The 19,818-nt window shown below is 45.3% G+C and overlaps 1 protein-coding gene across 1 annotated transcript in view; it reads left to right on the top strand.

Annotated features, from left to right (window-relative positions):
- veph1 (ventricular zone expressed PH domain-containing 1) overlaps window positions 1-19,449 on the top strand; it is a gene marked incomplete at its 5' end in the record, with an annotated part of 89,157 nt that extends 69,708 nt beyond the window's left edge. The window contains 3 exons of the mRNA XM_083695663.1: window positions 12,507-12,643; window positions 17,283-17,336; window positions 19,206-19,449. Of these exons, the coding sequence (XP_083551789.1) occupies window positions 12,507-12,643; window positions 17,283-17,336; window positions 19,206-19,388 (374 nt within the window). The 3' untranslated portion in view covers window positions 19,389-19,449. The remainder of the gene's footprint in view (window positions 1-12,506; window positions 12,644-17,282; window positions 17,337-19,205) is intronic.
- Between the last annotated feature and the right edge of the window lie 369 nt (window positions 19,450-19,818).

Raw genomic sequence — 19,818 nt, 5'->3', positions numbered from 1 at the left:
CAGACAATCCCTGACACTTAGTTCACAGGTCTTTAGAGGTCCGGTAGTTCTTCAAACCACTGGTACAGGGGAAACAGCCTCTTTTGCAGGTGCACCCTGTCCACAATATTTACACAATAACAAAACAACACATACAAAATACAACACAGTTCATACAGAAATCAATACATCATATAACACCACAATATCAGGAGAAACAATCACATCTTTCACCAAGGAGGTCCTCACTTAACACTCAAGAGGCACCAGAACATCCATCATTTTTTTCTGTAGATTGTTCTAGCAGTTTGGTGCACCACAACTAAAAGCGGATTTACCCAATTTGGTGGAGACTTGGGGAACCTCAAGAGTTAACCTATTCTGAGAACGAGTTAGGTCATTTATGTCCTTGAATTTTAATAATGAGGTTAGGTAAGGCGGGAGTTTATGCAGTAAGGTTTTATACACAAAAATGGAGTAATGAAGAGTGTAACAAGGTCCGTTAGTACACAGAGGCAGACGCAGTATAGGATTTAGGGATTGCTCCCGTTTATTCATCAAGTCTCTCGTCAAAATCCTTAGTCGGCTTTCCAGCCTCGTCAAAAGGTCCGTTCGTTCGTTCGTTGTTACGTCTTTCTCTCTCTCTCTCTCGCCGTTCCCAGCTCACCTACTGAAATGGCAGAAGCACACACATCTTAAGCACTCGCCAACGAGACTTCATTTGCAACAGGTGTGCAACGAAGCCCCGCCGACACAACCCCGGCCACGGTCCTGTAGCTCCCTCTACAGGCCGAACGCTGCATGTCCCCCCACATACCCCCACCGCCCGACACAGGCCGGGGACCCGACGGCCGACGACCTACTCCCCCCCCCCTGCGCGGGAGAGGAAGTCTGCCACGACCATCTGCGCCCCCGGTCTGTGCACGACCGAAAAGTTGAAGGGCTGCAACGCGAGATACCACCGGGTGATCCTCGCGTTCACATCCTTCATGCGGTGGAGCCACTGGAGGGGGGCATGGTCGGAATAGAGGGTGAAAGCGTGACCCAGCAGGTAGTAGCGGAGGGTGCCGACCGCCCACTTGATGGCCAGGCACTCCTTCTCCACGGTGCTGTACCGGCCCTCCCTCTCCGACAGCTTGCGGCTCAGGTACAGCACCGGTCGGTCGGCCCCCTCCACGCGCTGGGTCAGCACTGCTCCCAGCCCTCTATCCGACGCGTCCGTCTGTAGGGAGAAAGGGAGGTTAAAATCAGGCGCATACAGGACCGTTTCTCCACAAAGAGCTCCCTTAAGGGTGAGGTCCGTCAAGGGACTGGCCAGCTCTGAAAACCCTGGCACGAACTGCCGGTAATAGCCAGCCAGCCCCAGGAAGGCCCTCACCTCCTTCTTCGTCTTGGGTCGAGGAGAGGCGGCGATGGCCGCAGTCTTTTCAATCTGCGGTCGCACCTCTCCCCGACCCAAGTGGTACCCCAGATACCGGATCTCCCTCCGCCCGATCACGCACTTTTTCGGGTTGGCCGTCAGCCCCGCCTGCCTCAGGGACCGCAGAACAGCAGCCACACTCCGCACATGCTGCGCCCAGGTGTCACTGTGAATGACAATGTCATCTAGGTAGGCCGCAGCATAGGCAGAGTGCGGCCGCAGAATACGGTCCATGAGGCGCTGAAACGTGGCTGGGGCTCCGAACAACCCGAAAGGGAGCACTGTGAACTGGAAGAGCCCGAGCGGAGTGGAGAATGCCGTTTTCTCCCGGGACACCGGCGAGAGTGGAATCTGCCAGTATCCCTTTGTGCAATCCAATGTCGTGAAGTACTTGGCCGTACCAAGTCGGTCCAAGAGCTCGTCGACCCGGGGCATCGGATAAGCATCGAACTTGGCATTAACCCGCATTAACCCGTCTATAATCCACACAGAACCGTATAGCCCCATCTGGCTTGTTGACAAGCACGATGGGGCTACACCAATCACTGCGGGACTCCTCGACCACACCCAGCTCCAGCATGGCTTCCAACTCCCTGCACACAATGTCTCGTTTGTGCACCGGCAACCTATAGGGACGCGTGCGCACCGTTAAACCCGGCTGCGTTTCTATATGGTGGTCGATGAGCGTAGTCCGACCGGGCAGGGGAGAGAACACGTCGGCGAACTTAGCCTGCAAATCTGCAACGTCCGTGGCCTGGCTAGCAGAGAGATGGTTATCAATATCGACCGGAGTGCTAACTTTCGATTTTGGGACTTCCGGACCGAACTCCTCTCCCTCTGGAATTACTGTAGCCAGAGCAACAGTGACCACGTCGTTCCATTTTTTGAGGAGATTGACGTGATACACCTGCAAGCTATCCCCCCGGTCCGAGCGTACTACCTCATAATCCACGTCCCCCATGCGACGTGTGACCACAAACGGCCCTTGCCACTTCGCGAGTAATTTCGTGCTGGAGGTGGGTAACAGTACGAGCACCATGTCTCCCGGTGTAAACTCTCGTAGGGTAGTTCCCCTGTCGTACAGGCGTTTCTGACGCTCCTGGGCTTGCAGCAAATGCTCGCGTGAGATAACCCCTAGGGCGTGGAGCTTTGTGCGCAAGTCCAGGACGTATTGGATCTCACTTTTACTGTCGCTAGACCCTTCCTCCCAATTTTCTTTAAGAAGGTCTAGGACACCCCGGGGCTTACGCCCGTAGAGTAATTCAAACGGGGAAAACCCGGTGGAAGCTTGGGGGACTTCCCGCACCTCAAACAACAGGGGATCTAGCCATTTATGCCAATTCCGACTATCCTCGTGTACAAACTTCCGGATCATTGACTTCAAGGTCCGATTGAACCGCTCACAAAGGCCATCAGTGGCCGGGTGGTAAACACTGGTTCGAATCGCCTTGATGTTCAGCAAGCCATACAGTTCCTTGAGGGTGCGTGACATAAAATTAGTGCCCTGATCGGTGAGAATCTCTTTCGGGATTCCCACCCGGGAGATAACTTGAAACAATGCCTGCGCTACACTCCTGGCAGAGATATTGCGCAGCGGTATTGCCTCGGGGTATCGGGTGGCGTAATCTATCAAGACCAACACAAATCGATATCCCTGTGTACACCGGTCAAATGGCCCGATAATATCCATCGCAATGCGGTCGAATGGGTTCTCGACCAGTGGTAAGGGCCGCAAGGGGGCCCGTGGAATGGCCGGGGAATTTACCAACTGACATTCACGACAAGAAGCACACCACCTACGCACCTCTGCCCGAATCCCCGGCCAATAAAATCGAGCCATTATACGGTTCAGTGTTTTATCATACCCTAAATGGCCCGCTATGGGGTTGAAATGAGCCGCCTGGAAGACCATTTCGCGGCGGCTGCGGGGAACCAACAACTGGGTTACTTCCTCCTGACTATGTGAGTCACGACTTACTCTATATAACCTGTCGCTGATAATCGCAAAATAGGGGTGGGCGCGTATCAAAGTACCATCAATTGCTATCACTTGGTCAAAGGCTGATCTTAGGGTCTCGTCACGAGACTGCTCGAGGGGGAAGTCGCCTAGCAGCGGATAGTTCGGCGGGGAAATCTCGGGGTGAGGCGCCCCCGCCGGCTCCGGCCCCCGGCAGTGTCGCGAGGCACCGCCTCAGCACAGAGCACATTACACGCCTCACACCTCCCTAGCTGTCGTGCACGCATCCCGGTAGCCCTCTTTACCGCTTGAGGAAACCCCTCCCAATCTACACCTAGAATCAGGGGATGCGTGAGGCGTGGGCTAACCGCCGCCTGCACACTATGTTTTTTTCCCTCAAAATGAATTTCGATAGCGACCACCGTGAATGTCCCCATGCACACACCTCACCCGCACCCTCGATGCCTTCAACAATGCCCCCGGCCGAACCAGGCGCTCCTGGATCATGGACTGCATGCAGCCCGAATCCAAGAACGCCTGGTGCGTATCATGCTGTATCCTTACCGGAACACGATACGCCGCTCCTGGTCCGGGGGGAGGGCCCGGTATGTCGCCGATGCGGACGACCTGTCCCACCTCCATCGCCTGGCACTCGGCCTGCACATGGCCCGGCCGTCCGCACCGCCAACACACCCCCCCTGTCGCTCGAGGTGCTATCTGTGGGGCCGGGGTCGGCTCTGGATGGGTGCGCCCCTGCCATCTCGACCTTGGGGCGGGCGCCGGCCTTTCTCCTTCCGGTCCCTCGGGTCCTCCTGGGCGTCGGGCCTCCTGGGGGTTGGTCGTTGTGGCCCCCGCGGTGGGAGGGAGAGATGGTCCTCCGCCAACCCCACGGCGGTCTTGAGGTTCTGGGGGCGGTGGTACTGGACCCAGGCGGCGGTTCGGGCCGGGAGCCCCGCGAGGAACTGTTCCATGACCACCCGGTACCCGACCTCCACCGCCGAGTTGTTCTCTGGGTCCAGCCACCGCCACGCGCTGTCCTGCAGCCGCTGGGCGTAGGCGAAGGGCCGGCACCCCTCCTCCATTGCCAGGGCCCGAAACCGGCGCCGGTGTTCCTCCGGTGTAAGGCCCAGGCGGTCCCGAATTGCCCGGGCCAGGGACGTGTAATCCCGTTGGGCGGCCGCCGGCAAACTGTGGGCCGCGAGCTGCGCCTCCCCTGACAGGAGGGACAGTAGATGGTAGGCCCACTCTCGGTCCGGCCACCCCGAGATCCTTGCCGTCCCCTCGAACACCGCGAGGAACGCCTCCGGGTCATCCAGGTCCCCCATCTTCTGTAGCTGGACCTTGGGGAGACCTGGTGCCGACCCGGTCCCCGGCGCCGGCCCGATGACCCTGGTGAGGTCCTGAAGGAGGGCACGGTCCGCCGTCAGCTCTCCCAGCGCAGCCTGCTGGGTCTGTTGTAGGATGGTTTGTTGCTCGAGGATCAATGCAATCCTCGAGACTGCTGCTGCTAATGTCTCCATCTGCCTTCACTCTGTGCTCCACGTTGGGCGCCAATGTAACAAGGTCCGTTAGTACACAGAGGCAGACGCAGTATAGGATTTAGGGATTGCTCCCGTTTATTCATCAAGTCTCTCGTCAAAATCCTTAGTCGGCTTTCCAGCCTCGTCAAAAGGTCCGTTCGTTTGTTCGTTTGGTCGTTTGGTCGTTTGGTCGTTACGTCTTTCTCTCTCTCTCTCTCTCTCGCCGTTCCCAGCTCACCTACTGAAATGGCAGAAGCACACACATCTTAAGCACTCGCCAACGAGACTTTATTTGCAACAGGTGTGCAACGAAGCCCCGCCGACACAACCCCGGCCACGGTCCTGTAGCTCCCTCTACAGGCCGAACGCTGCATGTCCCCCCACAATGAGATCTACAGGATTTTAACGAGGTCCAGCCAACTTTTTGATAAAGAATGCAATGATGAGTACTAAAACTATCACCTGTGATCAAGAGAAGGCCGCTATGGTAGATGGCATCCAAAGGTTTAAGAGTAATGGCTGCTGGTTTTTGGTAGATGATATCACCATAATCAAGTACTGGCATGAAAATTGATCTGCTTTCTGCTGTTCAGGAAAAGGCACAATGTATTCCTATAACAGAAGTCCACCTTAAATTGTAGCTTTTTAACAAGCTCCTCCATATGTTTTCTGAATGTCAAGTCTTTGTCAAACCAAATCCCCAGGTATTTATAAGCGGGGACACGCTCAATGGGGGCACCACCCAACGTATATGCATAAATCAGATAGATTTTTCTGTGATTTGGTAAATAACATATTTAGTCTTTCCAGCATTAAGCACCAACCTCTGCCCAACAAATGCTCTCTGCAGGACAGTGAATGCAAACTGTAGCTCAGATAGAGCCTGGTCAGTCATGGGTGCAATAGCATATATATAAACTCACCGGCCACTTTATTAGGTACACCTTGCTAGTACCGGGTTGGACCCCCTTTTGCCTTCAGAACTGCCTTAATTCTTTGTGGCATAGATTCAACAAGGTGCTGGAAATATTCCTCAGAGATTTTGGTCCATATTGACATGATAGCATCATTGCTGCAGATTTGTCGGCTGCACATCCATGATGCGAATCTCCCGTTCCACCATATCCCAAAGGAGCTCTACTGGATTGAGATCTGGTGACTATGGAGGCCATTGGAGTACAGTGAACTCATTGTCATGTTCAAGAAACCAGTTTGAGATGATGTGAGCTTTGTGACATGGCGCGTTATCCTGCTGGAAGTAGCTATCAGAAGATGGATCACCATTAGTACACCATTAGATATTTGCGTTAACAAGCAGTTGAACAGGTGTACCTAATAAAGTGGCCGGTGAGTGTACAACTGTGTCAACAGCATATACACTCACCGAGCACTTTATTTGGAACACCTGTACACCTTCTCATGTTGCAGGTGCAGGGAATATATTCTTGGCACACTTTGGGCCCATTAATACCAATCAATCATCGCTTGAATGCCACCACCTATTTGAGTATTGTTGCTCACCATGTGCATCCCTTCATGGCCACAATTTACCCATCTTCTAATAGCTACTTCCAGCATGATAATGCACCATGTCACAAAGCAAAAGTCGTCTCAAACTGGTTTCATTAAACATGACAATGACTTCAGTGTTCTTCAGTGGCCTTCCCAGTCACCGGATCTGAATCTAATAGAACACCTTTGGGATGTGGTAGAACTGCAGGAATTGCATGATGCAATCATGTCATCATGGACCAGAATCAAAGGAATGTTTCCAACATCTTGTGGAATCAATGCCACGTAGAATTGAGGCTGTTTTGAGAGCAAAGGGAGGCCCTACCCAGTATTAGTATAGTGTTCCTAATAAAGTGTTCAGTGAGTGTAGATGCAGATTACAATTATATACAGGTAACCCAATATTGTTGATATAGTCAAAAGAACCAGACCAATAATTGATTCTTGTGGAACACCCTTCGTTATGTCGAGAAAACCTGACTCCTTCAGTGTTCTGTCCATAAAATAATTTTCAAACCATCTACATGAAGCCTGATCCAGGCCTATTACAGACAATCTCTGAATGAGTAGGTAATGGTCGACTGTATCAAATGCCTTGGAGAGATCTATAAATAAAGCATGGCTTAACCTGCTCGGTGGGTGCCACCTCTTGATTGGTAAATTCCTCTCAACTGTGGCCCTGGGAAGGGAAGATAATGGGGAATAGGTGCATCCCAAAAAGCGCTCTTTTCACTCCTCCTTTTCACTCCCACTCGCCTCCTACGCCTGAAATATCTGAAGGAGAAAATGGTTAAGCAGTATTAGTGACTTCAACATCATGTGCTACAGCAATACTTCTGATGACCACAAACCAATTACAGAGCTTACAGTCGAGCCATGTTCATTGAGGAGGAGTGGGAAAATGGCAGCATTTGGAAAGAAATTATTATTCATCTGAATAAAATGTGTTTAATGCAAATGTGTAAATGCTCCATGGTCCAAATGTATAATTTGTTTATGCTGGAATGAATGATACAAGAGGGAGGGCTAAGCCCAAATCAACTGTTAATGACCTCTTCACACCTCTCTCAAATTCCCATTCTGTGAATCCCCAAGTACCACAACAATAGGCAGGTTAGAAAAAAATATATACAATATACTTTAATAGAAATTCATGGGGCATAATCAGTCATACTAAAAAGATCTACAGGCTCAGGGGGATACACTAGGCAGAAAGCATGGGCTGTGGACTAGTCAATGTACTATAGCATTTCAGTCTCCTACAATATCAATACTTTAAACGGTACAGGGAAACTAGAGTCACAGCACACAGTATGCATATGTGGTAGAAGCACAATCTGAATAGATAGGGGCACAAGAGGAACTACATGTACCAGTACACTTCACACAGTGAGGGAGCACAATATCAAATGGCAAACCAACTGACATCAAGGGGCTGTAAAACAACTCAAATGGGAGAATACACTCCTATGGTGCTAAGGAAAATAACCATTGCACACTTCACAGTCAATATAGTCGTAACAAAGTGACATCCCTGCACCCAGGTAAATCTGAGGCAGGTATAAGGCTAGAAATGCAGGCTTACTAGTACAAGTAGGCTAACCACATCTGATGGACATAAGTTTCTGGCCTTAGAGTTTCCCTAAAGGAATTATAGATCTAATTAATCAACACAACAATGACAATAATGGCAGTTTTAGTACAATAGTTTAAAGACACATTTTTTATTAAAACGTCCATCCGTTTCCAACTCACGCCCCAGAGTCCCACAAGTAGGCGGTCCCCCGAAGGACGGACGGGATGCTTGCATCCGCACCAGGACCAGTAAGACGAGCTTGGGTAGGCGATCAAAAAGAAAAGGACAGTTCAGTGGACTGAATTTAGAGTATTAAAAGACTCACAGCAGTGTAGCTCAGGAATCACGTCCCTTTTTGAGAGGGCTAGAGAGCGGTGTCGGGAAGCCTCAATCTTTACGTGGCAGGGATCAGTCGTTTATCAGCATTCACGGCATCGGGCGGGGACAGCGCAGCGCGCTTGGATTCCCAATCATTGAATTCCTTTCTTCAAATTGTTTTCACAATAGTTTCTGATTGGCTGGTTCGGCAACGCAAAGCTCCGCCTCAATCCTCACTGATAAAACTCGAAACAAATCAATCGACTGCTCACTCAAAGTCAACTGTGGTTGCGAGCTTGTCTTGTTAAGTGCTTCTATAGTAGATAGCTCGGTTAGGCCAAGCAAGGAGAACGCTATTAAAGCATAGTCAGATCATCAATCTTTTCATTGTTTTTATTTGTTGAACCGTTTCAGTTTTTAGTTCCGGTAGTTAGATTTCTCGAACACAAGGCTGTAGATAGTAGGCTACTAGCTGGCTAACGCTAGCTCGGTTAGCTAGATAGTTCTTGTTGGGAGTGCATGTTTGTGCATAGCCTAAGAAACATCATGCGTCAATTTCTGATCCCCAAACCACATACTGCCCCAAATGATGTGCCATCCACACCTAAAAGCCCAACTCCAGAGCAGGCAGAGCATACTGCCGGCCCCAGTACAAGCACTCCCTCTCATTAACAACGCGGCTATAACTTCCGATAAGGGAAAAATGTCCGCTGCTATGGTTAATGCCGAGCACGGTTTAAATGACAGCACACCGTTGCAGCCGGTTTTAAAAACGTACCCCATGCGTATGTTTAGCTAAGGTCCTCGAGCATTCAACCCAAGTTGGTGTCGCTCTCGACCATGGCTGGAATACTCAGCAAAGCTAGATGCATGTTTCTGCTTCCCCTGTCGAAAATGTGGGGCCATAAATGATAAAGACATCACGTTCATTAGACGAGGTTTTACCAATTGGAAAACGGCATTGGAGTCAGGGGATTCAACAAGCATGCATCTAGCCATTGCCACGTACAAGCTTCGTACTCATGGGCAGAAATTAAGAAAAGACAGGCAAGTGGTGAAACAATTTCCCACCTGCTAGGACCAAACCAGACTGAGAAGAACAGGTATTACATTAAAAGCATAGGGGTTCCTAGCTGTTAATGAGTTGCCCCTCTGTGGAACGTTTGAGAGCCCTCAATCCAGGAATGATGATATCTCTTCAGGGCTTATCCTGAAGCTGTTTGCATACACACTCACAAAATATGCTAGACTTAGAGAAATAGCCAATAGCATACCCCAGAATGCAAAATATACCTCCCATAATCTGCTAAATGAGATAATTGAAACCCTGGCAAGCCTAGTGTTCAAATAGTGTTCATCAAATTAAAAACAAATATTAAAATGCTGACACAACAGGGTTTTGTATAAAAAGTGATGGGACACGGGACAGATGCAATATAGAGAATCTGTCCATAATGATTCGCTTTGTCTGTGATTCTGTTCCTGAGGAACACCTGATTGGCTTGGACCTGACTCAGTTGGATGCTGAGTATATCACAACACAGATGCTGAAACATCTTGCTGATTCTGGTTACACACCTGACAACATAAGTAGTCAGTGCTGTGACGGTGCTTCTGTAATCAGTGGTATAAGAGGGGGTGTGCAGGCATTGTTGCAAAAAAAGATAGGCAGAGATGTTCCCTACCTACACTGCTACAACCATCAGCTGCACCTGGCTGTGGTGCATGCAATGCAAGCGGAGCCATGTGCTAAAACGTTCTTTCAGTTGTCATGGTAACTTCATTCTTTATTTCACCGCCACTACATTACACACCAATACAATGCATCCTGTCTGAAGAGACTATTAGAAATACGGTGGACCAGTCACTACAATGTGACCAGGTGTGTGGTTGAGAATCAGCAAGCAAGCTTGAATGTTCTCTCAGAGGTATCAGAATATAGTGCAGCTGGAATGGATATTTGCACAGAGGCATCAGGACTGTTAGTACAACTGAAGAAACACAATTTCTTTGAAATAGGTTAATTCCTAGTTAGAGTTCTTGGTGCCTTAAAGCCTGCTAATTTTATTCTGCAGGCTCATTCAGTAGACCTCTGGAGTGCAGTGGAGGTCATCACTGCCTCTTTGCAGGCATTGAAAGATATGCGTGGAGACAGTGCATGGGATCAATCAGGCAAAACAGATTCCCCCCCCTGCAAGAAAGAGACAGAGAACAATGAGCAAGCAACTTAGTGTCAGTGTTGTTCTGTCTACTGTAGGTCACACTGATGCTGATTATTCTAGTACCCACACAGTGTCTTAAGAGAGATCTTCTGGACATTCTGGACACGGCCATTGCTGAAACTGAGAACAGGTTTTCAAAGAATACTTTGACCTGATGAAGGCAGTAAATTGCCTTCTCCCTCAATCTAGTTCTTTTCTGGATTTGGCACTTCTGAACCCCCTGCAGCTGCTTGCATTATGCAGGGAAACGAAATTCTTGTAGCAAGGCCCATGTTGCTCAAGAAATTCACCACAGAGGTGGACCTCTCTACTGTATGCAAAGAAGTTAAAGACTACAAGGAAGCATTCCCTGAGCTGCATACACTGTCCATAACAGCACAGATTATTGGGGCATGAAAGTTGTCCTGTCCTGTGTCCTAACACCATTCCGACGCACTATGCTACACAAGAGAACAAATAATTTGGTTATTTTGGCTCATGAGAAGGTAATAACCAATAGTTTAGATATGGATCAATTTGTTAGAGTTTTTGCTAAAAAAAAATAGAATACTGATGCTGTGATATGAAAATGTGATAAAAGGAAGTGATAAAAGATAAAAGGTAAATAACAAAATAGAAAGCTAAAAAGATTTAAAAAACTAAATTTTAAAAAAGTGTCCAAAAAACTGTTAAGAAAAGAAAATCTAAGCTATTCTATTCGGAGTGGATGTGTGTTTTGGAAGTACGTTAAATGAGTTCATTACTAATGGTCTAGACCTAAATGGGTTTTTGAATAGAAAACCGATACCCTAGCATGATTTGACAGACTATAAATGCAAAACATATGACTGAATCACATAGGCTACGGGTGAAAAAGTTAAGTATGCCTATATACAAAAATAAAATAAAATAAATAAAAAAAACATTAAAAAACCCTAACCCTAAGAAGGGGGGTGGTGGTGGTGGGAATATGTAATTCAATAAGATGTCAAATATGCATGACAAACAGAATCACAAAAGTTATGAGGGGGTAAAAAGAAGAAAAAAGAAAAGTGCGGGGGTAAACAAGCCAAAAAACTACAATAAAGATAATAAAGATGTCCTCCAAAGATGGGGGGGTGGTGGCGGGTAAATGTGACTGACTATATTATATTACATTACATTTACATTACAGTATTTGTTATTTTGAGGATGCTCTTATCCGAGCGACTTACAGTGAACTAACTACAGGGACAGTCCCCCTGGAGCAACTTGGAGTTAAGTGCCTTGCTCAATGGTGGCAGCCCCTGGGATCGAACTCACAACCTTCCGGTTTTTTATATGACTGCAATTTAAATGATGCCCCCCAAAACATTTTCATTGCACCCCCAGTCAAAGCAGGCTGCATCCGGCCCTGCTGTCGGCGTCACCTTTTCGGTTCACCTGAGAAGACAAAAGCACCAAACAAAACACAGCACACCCAGTGGCAACAATAGTGTAATCTCAAGGCTCGATTTAGAGTCTCTTGTTCAAAAATGTTCATGATTTGCACAGTATCCCGTGCAAGGCTCGGGGAGAGTCTCTTGTTTAGAATGTCTGGGAATGTCAATGTCTCCACATTACTGCAATCCACAACATCAACATTTTCTGCTACTGACAATTTTTTCGTTGTGGTTATTAGCTGATTATTCCACTGATCTGATGTGATCCAAGACAGCTGAGTACATAAGACTATTATTTTTATTGTTTTTAACCAGTTATTTTCATGCCTTAGCTTGGATGCTCCAGGGAGCTTAATTCTATCTCCAACAAAGATTATTTAACACGATGAAGTATGTTTCCTAAAAAAATACTCAGCAATACATGTAAAACCATGGATTTGACACAATACATAGCAGTCTACCAAAAATGTGAGAAATGCAATTGCGGCCATCGTTAATAAAACTACGATAATGATTTAGATGGCTTTTCATTCTCAGGCTGGTATTGATTACTATGTTTCTCTGTCAATCTCTAATTGTTACTGATGGTGTTTTCTCTGTAGTGGTGAACCAGGATGGACAGCCTCTGATTGAGGGGAAACTGAAGGAGAAGCAGGTACGCTGGAAGTTCATTAAGCGTTGGAAGACTCGCTACTTCACCCTGGCAGGCAACCAGCTCCTCTTCCGGAAGGGAAAATCAGTAAGTATCCTTTTCACACATATTCTAAGCAAAACTTAGACACACACACACCCATGCCCGGTTTGTATTCTTATCCAATTTCTTCAGAAATAGATATGTATTGATTTTTGTTGTATCAGTCCATTAACTTGTTAAAGGAGCAGTCCATTGAAAACTGGGGTTTAAATTGAATTGTATTCACATTTGGACCCAGGAAGATGAAATTAGCATCACCAATGTATGATAAATCAATATTATTGCTGTGTCCGTTGAGCTTTATCTGAAAGTAGGAGGATCTGTCCTGAGTCTGAATCGGCCCAATTCTCATTTTTTTCTCCACATTGTCGTCGCTCATTAACATCTGCCAATAACGTGTTGATCTTAGTTTTCTAATCCCTCCCATGACTGCCACAAAAAACTAGGATTTTCTCCAGGTGGATCAACACAACTTTGGTCTACTTGTAAACTACATGAAAGATACATTAAAATGCCCACTTAGGTTAAAACAAGTAAACAAGCAGCTTTGAAAAGAAGCATATAGGCATGTAATAGGTGAAATTGTGATGTTATCAACTCATCATTAGTTCGCATCACGGATCAGTTGCATTAGTTACTGGAAGGCATGAACTTAATGGAACGTGGAACGTTTCCACTCCAGGGATTAGTCAGGCCCACATCAACAGAAACTTTCCATCTGTGGATTAAAAAAGAAGCAATGGAAATAGATTGGTGCTTTAGCAGGAGAAAAAGGTAGGATTCATGGAAATTGATAGCTAGCAATCCTCATCAATGGTCGATTTGAGGAGAGAAGCATGACGTTTTTGCAAAGTGCAGCTGCTATCTAGCTAGCAAACATTTTGTTTATATAGAGGTAGAGCTAGAGAGCTAATGTGATAGCTAGCCTACTTTGTTTTGGGTGGTTAATATGCAGAAGTCTAGCAGTAGTTATTACTGCGATAGCCTATCGTGTGTTCGGTAATGTTACGTTCATAATGAATGTTCATTGAAACATTAATTATATTACCACGCCCAGCCAATCGACATGCTCTGTTTTCTGTATAAATGTAGGCATAAGATAAAGCAGTTTTGTATTGCATTGTGATGATTTTGACAATAAATAATCACATAGCAGTTTGTTGTAGTGTGTAGCTGAAATCAGAGCAATTGGAGTTGGCTGGACTGCCACTTTAACATCAAGTTAAATTGCTCAGATCTTTTCAGTCTGCTTCTTTTTTTTTTTTTTACTGGCCACACTGACAGACTCATCAAAACCAATTAGCAAAATGCCAACTCTCACCCAATACTGATCCCCCACAATTAAACCAAAATTAGCCTAGTAAGTACAAGAACATATCAGAGCCAGACATCACATCCCAGAGCAGGCCCGTGAGCAAAGTGACAGCTCTCAAACAGAACTGGTCCCCCACATTTAAACCAAAAATGGCCCAGTATCTACAGAAACATATCAGGGCCAGTTATCATATCCCAGAGCTGGCCCATGAGCAAAATGCCAACTCTCATCAGACCAAAGATGGGCCATGGGTAAGTACAGGAACATGTTTCCAGCCCTCAGCCACATATGGCACCACAAGGCCAGATCTGGCCCACAATTGTCTGCTAACTAGGAGGAACGTATCTGGACCACATTCCTCATACCAGAGCTGGCCCACAGGCAATTGCCTACTCTCACCCAAGGCTGGCCCCTGTAATACTTGAACGTAACTACAGGAACATATCAGTATTAGCATATAATACTTGCCATTTCTAGCACTCAGCCATATGTGCCACCACAAGACCAGATCTGGCCCACAATAGTCTGCTGACCTGGGTGTCATTTATTTTTACTGCAGGCAATGTTGCATACTGTCAGATTTCACAGTCCACACCTTGGGGGGGTAATGCTGTTCCTGGACCCGGGTAAGCTGCTTTCTCCACAGGTCCATGTACAGCCAACACTGTCTGCATACTCCGACTTCTCACATTAATACACACATCTAGACCAGGTGCAGAACCTCTTAGACAGCCTAGCACCCATAGACTAAATGAGAGTCGAGGTACCTGTAGGCTGGCTAGTTGGTTTCATAACACACACACACATACACTCCCCTCTCCCCATGCATCCTCCTATAGCCTTACACCCTTAGACCATTGACTACCCCTCCATATTTACATATTTTCCTATTCCACCTCAATTGAGTCATGATGAAATGTTGTATAAAGCAGTAAAACAGTGGAGACTCCATCTTGTGATAAGGCAAACATCCCACTGGAGAATCCACTCAAGCTGACTGTAATAACTTTGGCCCCAGTATTGACCCTTGGGGGATGCCCAAGGCCAAAATATGATGCTGCAACTTCATGAGTCATTCCTCCCTTTTAGAACTCGAGGTGAAAATCAACAAACAAAGTGGGGGGGGGGGGGGAAATGTGTGTGTGTGTGCGCGTTCGTGTGTGTGCGTGTGAACGCAAGGGAGATCCATTGTGTTTTGTGATGGTACAAATCCCTCCAACAACCATCTGTGTTTGATAGTAACTTACTTTGAGAAAAACTTTGTGTGAGGTAATTTGACTTCACAGCAGAAATAATTATTGTTCATATGAAAATGATTGCCCAATCAATACCACTGAGAGAAAATAAGACCTAAAAAAAACCTGTTAAGGTCACCAATGTAAAACAAAGTGAATCATTTAAGTTTCATTTAACAAAAAATGTACTGTTCATTAAGCCACGATGTAATTAGATCTGTTATGCAGCGTTTTTGTTTTATTGTGCTGTTTAGTGTGTGTGTGGGTGTGTGCACGGTAGTGCCTGTCATTCCTATTTTGAAACTATGAGATTATCCCATTACCATAATTAAATTTACTGTAGCAGAGATGTGAAAATAAATAAATAACTTTATTACATTATGCAGTGGTTATTACATGTTTTAAACAATTTTGTTGAAGCTAAACAGTGATTGTGTACGTTCCTGTTTGTTAGCTTGCTGCCAAAACGTTGGTTAAATAAATAGCTAGTATGAGAGCAAGAGTGTGCAGCTCTCTTTCTATCTTTTAACATTGAAGGCTAACAAACAGTAGCAAAATATGCTTTACCTAATGCAAAGTATGCCCCTGCATGCCGAATCAAGTAATTTCTTGACAATATGTCTGTCTACTTAGGGTTCCCACATAGCTCAAGAGCTCCCCCAAAGGTTGAATGTTCTGCTGTATATAATCACTTTAATATTTCAAAGCTAGCCCTCAACCTTTGACAGCATGTGTGTGTGTGTACGTGTGCATGTGTGTTTGTGTGACAATATTTCTGTCTATTTAAGGTACCCACCTAGCTCTCCTCCGTTGGTCGAATTTAAGATTTCAAAGCTAGCTCTTACCCTAACCTTACCCCTAACCCTACCCATGACTTTAAACTTAATAAAATGCCATACAACAATCAAAGAAAGAACAAAACATGAAATTGTGAAATTCTTCTGAATAGTAAACTTTATTTTTAAAAAAATTCTGAATGCAACATTCAATGCTTTTAAATATAGGAAGAGCACACTAATAAGAAATATGGGAAACATCCTGTGTGATCTTGCTGCAGCGTGTAGTGACAACTAAAGTATAGTTGTGAGTGTGCGTGCTGGTGCGGACGATGATGTTGGTACATTATAAAACAAAAAACATTTTAGTCACCGGATAACATAATAATAACAGCCAGATAATGTAATAAAGTCATTATATTTTCTATTTAACAAGTTTATTACATTATCCAGAATTTGTTAACATTATCTGGTTTTATTACATTATAAATGCAAAAGTTATTACATTGTAACAAGTTATTACATTACATTATAACAAGTTATTACATTATCCAGTGTTATTACATTATCAGATGTTACAGGTGGGTTAGTGAGAGAAAGAAATAGAGCTTGGACTACGAACATCGGAGTGACAAAACCAATGTGGCTAACAGCAAGCACACCCTCCACACAGCCTACCGAGTACTGCCACTAGTACTGGCTATGACCCTGGACCAAAGGATAAGGCTGCAGTCCATAAAACACAACCCCACAACCCCAACCACACACACACAAATATATCTGTTCACTGTGAGAAAATTCACACATACATATGGACTCACCAACAGATTTGATACATACTCACACTAACTGCAACCACAGACACACACACACACACAAATATACTAGACTATACTAGTCAGAAAGATGTAATCACCTTGTGGGGTAGAACATTAAATAGGGTTCTTATAGGCTCAAGGATTTCATTTCCTCACACACAAGCACCAAGACAATAAAACTCTTTCCTGTCTCACCACATACTGTACAGTACATCTGCAACTCTAGTACATCCTGGCCAGAGGACCACAAAATCTAATTTTCAAACTAACATCTTGTCAGTTTGAATTCTATCAAACTCTTAGTTTGACACTGAAATATGTTACTTCCAGGAACTTGGTGCTTTTGTCTTCTCAGGTGAACCGAAAAGGTGACGCTGACAGCAGGGCCGGATGCAGCCTGCTTTGACTGGGGGTGCAATGAAAATGTTTTGGGGGGCATCATTAAAACATGTTGCAATACTGCATGCTGATGTCTGTGTGCCTTTGGTTTGAACTGTGTCTCAGGTTTTGTGTTTCTACCTACTCTCTTGCCCACTGCAGAAGGACGAGCTGGATGACAGCCCAATCGAGCTGAGCAAAGTGCAGAGTGTCAAGGTGGGTTAGTCATATACAGTGCCCTACATAAGTATTGGAAAGAGGAAGCAATTGTCTTCTTTTAGCTCTATACTCCAACCGTTTGAAATCAAACAATTACTGTGAGGCTTTTATTATAAAGTAGAGATTTTCAGCTTTAAATCAGTGTTTGCTATTTTCAGAGTTTCACCATCTAGAAATTACAACCCTTTTTATACATAGTCCTGCTATTTCAGGGCACCAAATGTATTGGAAAATTGGCTTGACAGGTGCTTTGGTTAGTCAGGTGTGTTCCTTCACATCATTTGTGCAAGTATAATTGAGCTGTCAATGTCTAGTATTGAGTCTAGGCTTTGCATTTGCCTTTGGAGTCTGCTATTGCTGTCTGTCAACATGAGGACTAAAAAGACATCAATGAAAGTCAAGGAAGCCATTAAGAGGCAGGAATATCAGAAAAATCAATCGGAAACAGCCAAAACCTTACCCAATTCAATAGTTTGTAACATCATGAAAAAAGGAAGAAAGCACTGGTGAGCTTAGCAATTTCAAACAGGCTGGTAGGCCAAGGAAGACTTGTGGCAGTGGATGACTGATGAATGCTCACCATAATAACATTTAAAAAAAGAAGAAAAAAAAAGAAAACCCCCAAAACAACTGCCCCACAGATCAGGAACACTATACAGGAGGTAGGCGTGAATGTGTCAGAGACTACCATCCACAGAATACATCACCAGCCGAACTACAGAGGCTTCACTGCAAGGTGCAAACCAACCCTGCGGTTACAGTTTGCTAAAAAGTACCTAAAAACCCTGCAGAGGTCTGGAAAACGGTCTTAGATAAGATGAATATTATCATCTATCAGAATGATTGCAAGAGGAATGTTTGGAGAAAAAAGGATCTGCCCAAGATTTACAGCATACCATCTCATCTGTGAAACATGGTGGAGGGGGTGGTATGGTTTGGGCATGTATAGCTGCCACAGTAACTGGCTAACTTGTCTTAATTGATTATTTAACTGCTGATGGCAGCAGCAGAAGGTATCCAGAGTACAAGCAAATGCCTCCAAATTCATTGGACGGCACTTCATCATACAGTAAGACAATGATCCCAAACATACTGCCATAGCAACTCGTCAGTTTTTCAGGGCCAAAAAGAGGAAAGTTGTTGACTGGCAAAGTCAATCTACAGATGTAAATCCAATTGAACATGCATTTCATGTCCTGATGATAAGAGTTTAGGCAAAAAGACCTGAAAACAAACAACAACTGAAGATGGCTGACAGGCCAGGCCTGGCAGAGCATCACCAGAGAATATACCCAGTGTCTGGTGGGGTCAATGGATCGCAGATTTATGAAGTTATTGTATAAAGTATTGTTGACCAGATACTGAACATGAGTACTTTATGTGGACATTATACAATTTTCCCAATACTTTTGGAACCCTGAAATAGGTATGCTGGTAGAATAGAATGAGGGATGTGCTCATATCGTCTTCCATTACTTTACTGTTTGTTTCCTGCTATCCAACTCAAAGAATTACGAATAATTTCACTTGAGAAGAATTTCACTGATGATATACAAGTATGGAGGACTCTGGTTCCATGTACACTGAGGGGCTCACCTGTAAAACAAACACAAAGATGAGCTCATATCAAAACTCAGATACAGGGTATGAGATACTAGTATGTGGGCTCAACTTGTAAAAAGATCACAACCAGGTCATGACCATTTTACATCATATACTTGGAACTGTCTTTCATACCATTCAACTGTATATGATAAGTAGTCATAGTGACAGTACAATAACTGTTCTTCCATGTGACATGCCATCCATACTGACCATTTGTATCGACTTTAAAATAAATATCACTCCTGGCCTGTGTGTCTCTAGGTGGTTGCTAAGAAGCGTCGTGAGCGAGGTCTGCCACGGGCCTTTGAGATCTTCACAGACAGTAAGACATATGTGCTTAAGGCTCGCGATGAGAAACACGCCGAGGAGTGGCTGCAGTGCATCAATGTGGCCATGGCCCAGGCTAGAGAGAGAGAGAACCGTGAGGCCACCACCTACCTGTGACAAACCTGGCTGTGAGTGTCACACCTGACATACCTGGACTAACCCTTAACTACCACAGACACTGCCCTACCAAACCAGTGATCCTTACTGTAGCTGTGGGGTGAATCTCTAAACGGATATCTTCAAGCCCTGTGCAGTGACACATGAGCACGTAATACTCCCACTCACAGAGCAATAAGAGTTTACATTGTATAACCAAGTGATATATCCTGTACAGCCCCCAGCAATAAGGGTCCAGCAAAACAGAACCTTTATTTCCAGCACTGCCTATAACAATTAAAAAGGATTATTATTTTTTTTTTTCAGCAATACGGCTCTTAAATACTGTAGATACTGTTCCAAGCAATATACAGTAGACCTTTATGTATGTATCAAGCATGCTATACCTTACAAATATGGACATTATATATTCAACAATGATGAGCTTACA

This window comes from Argentina silus (assembly GCF_951799395.1).
Source record: "Argentina silus genome assembly, chromosome: X".
Taxonomy (NCBI): Eukaryota; Metazoa; Chordata; class Actinopteri; order Argentiniformes; family Argentinidae; genus Argentina; species Argentina silus.
Note: the sequence above shows the minus strand (reverse complement) of the source record. Positions and strands in the feature narration are given on the sequence as shown.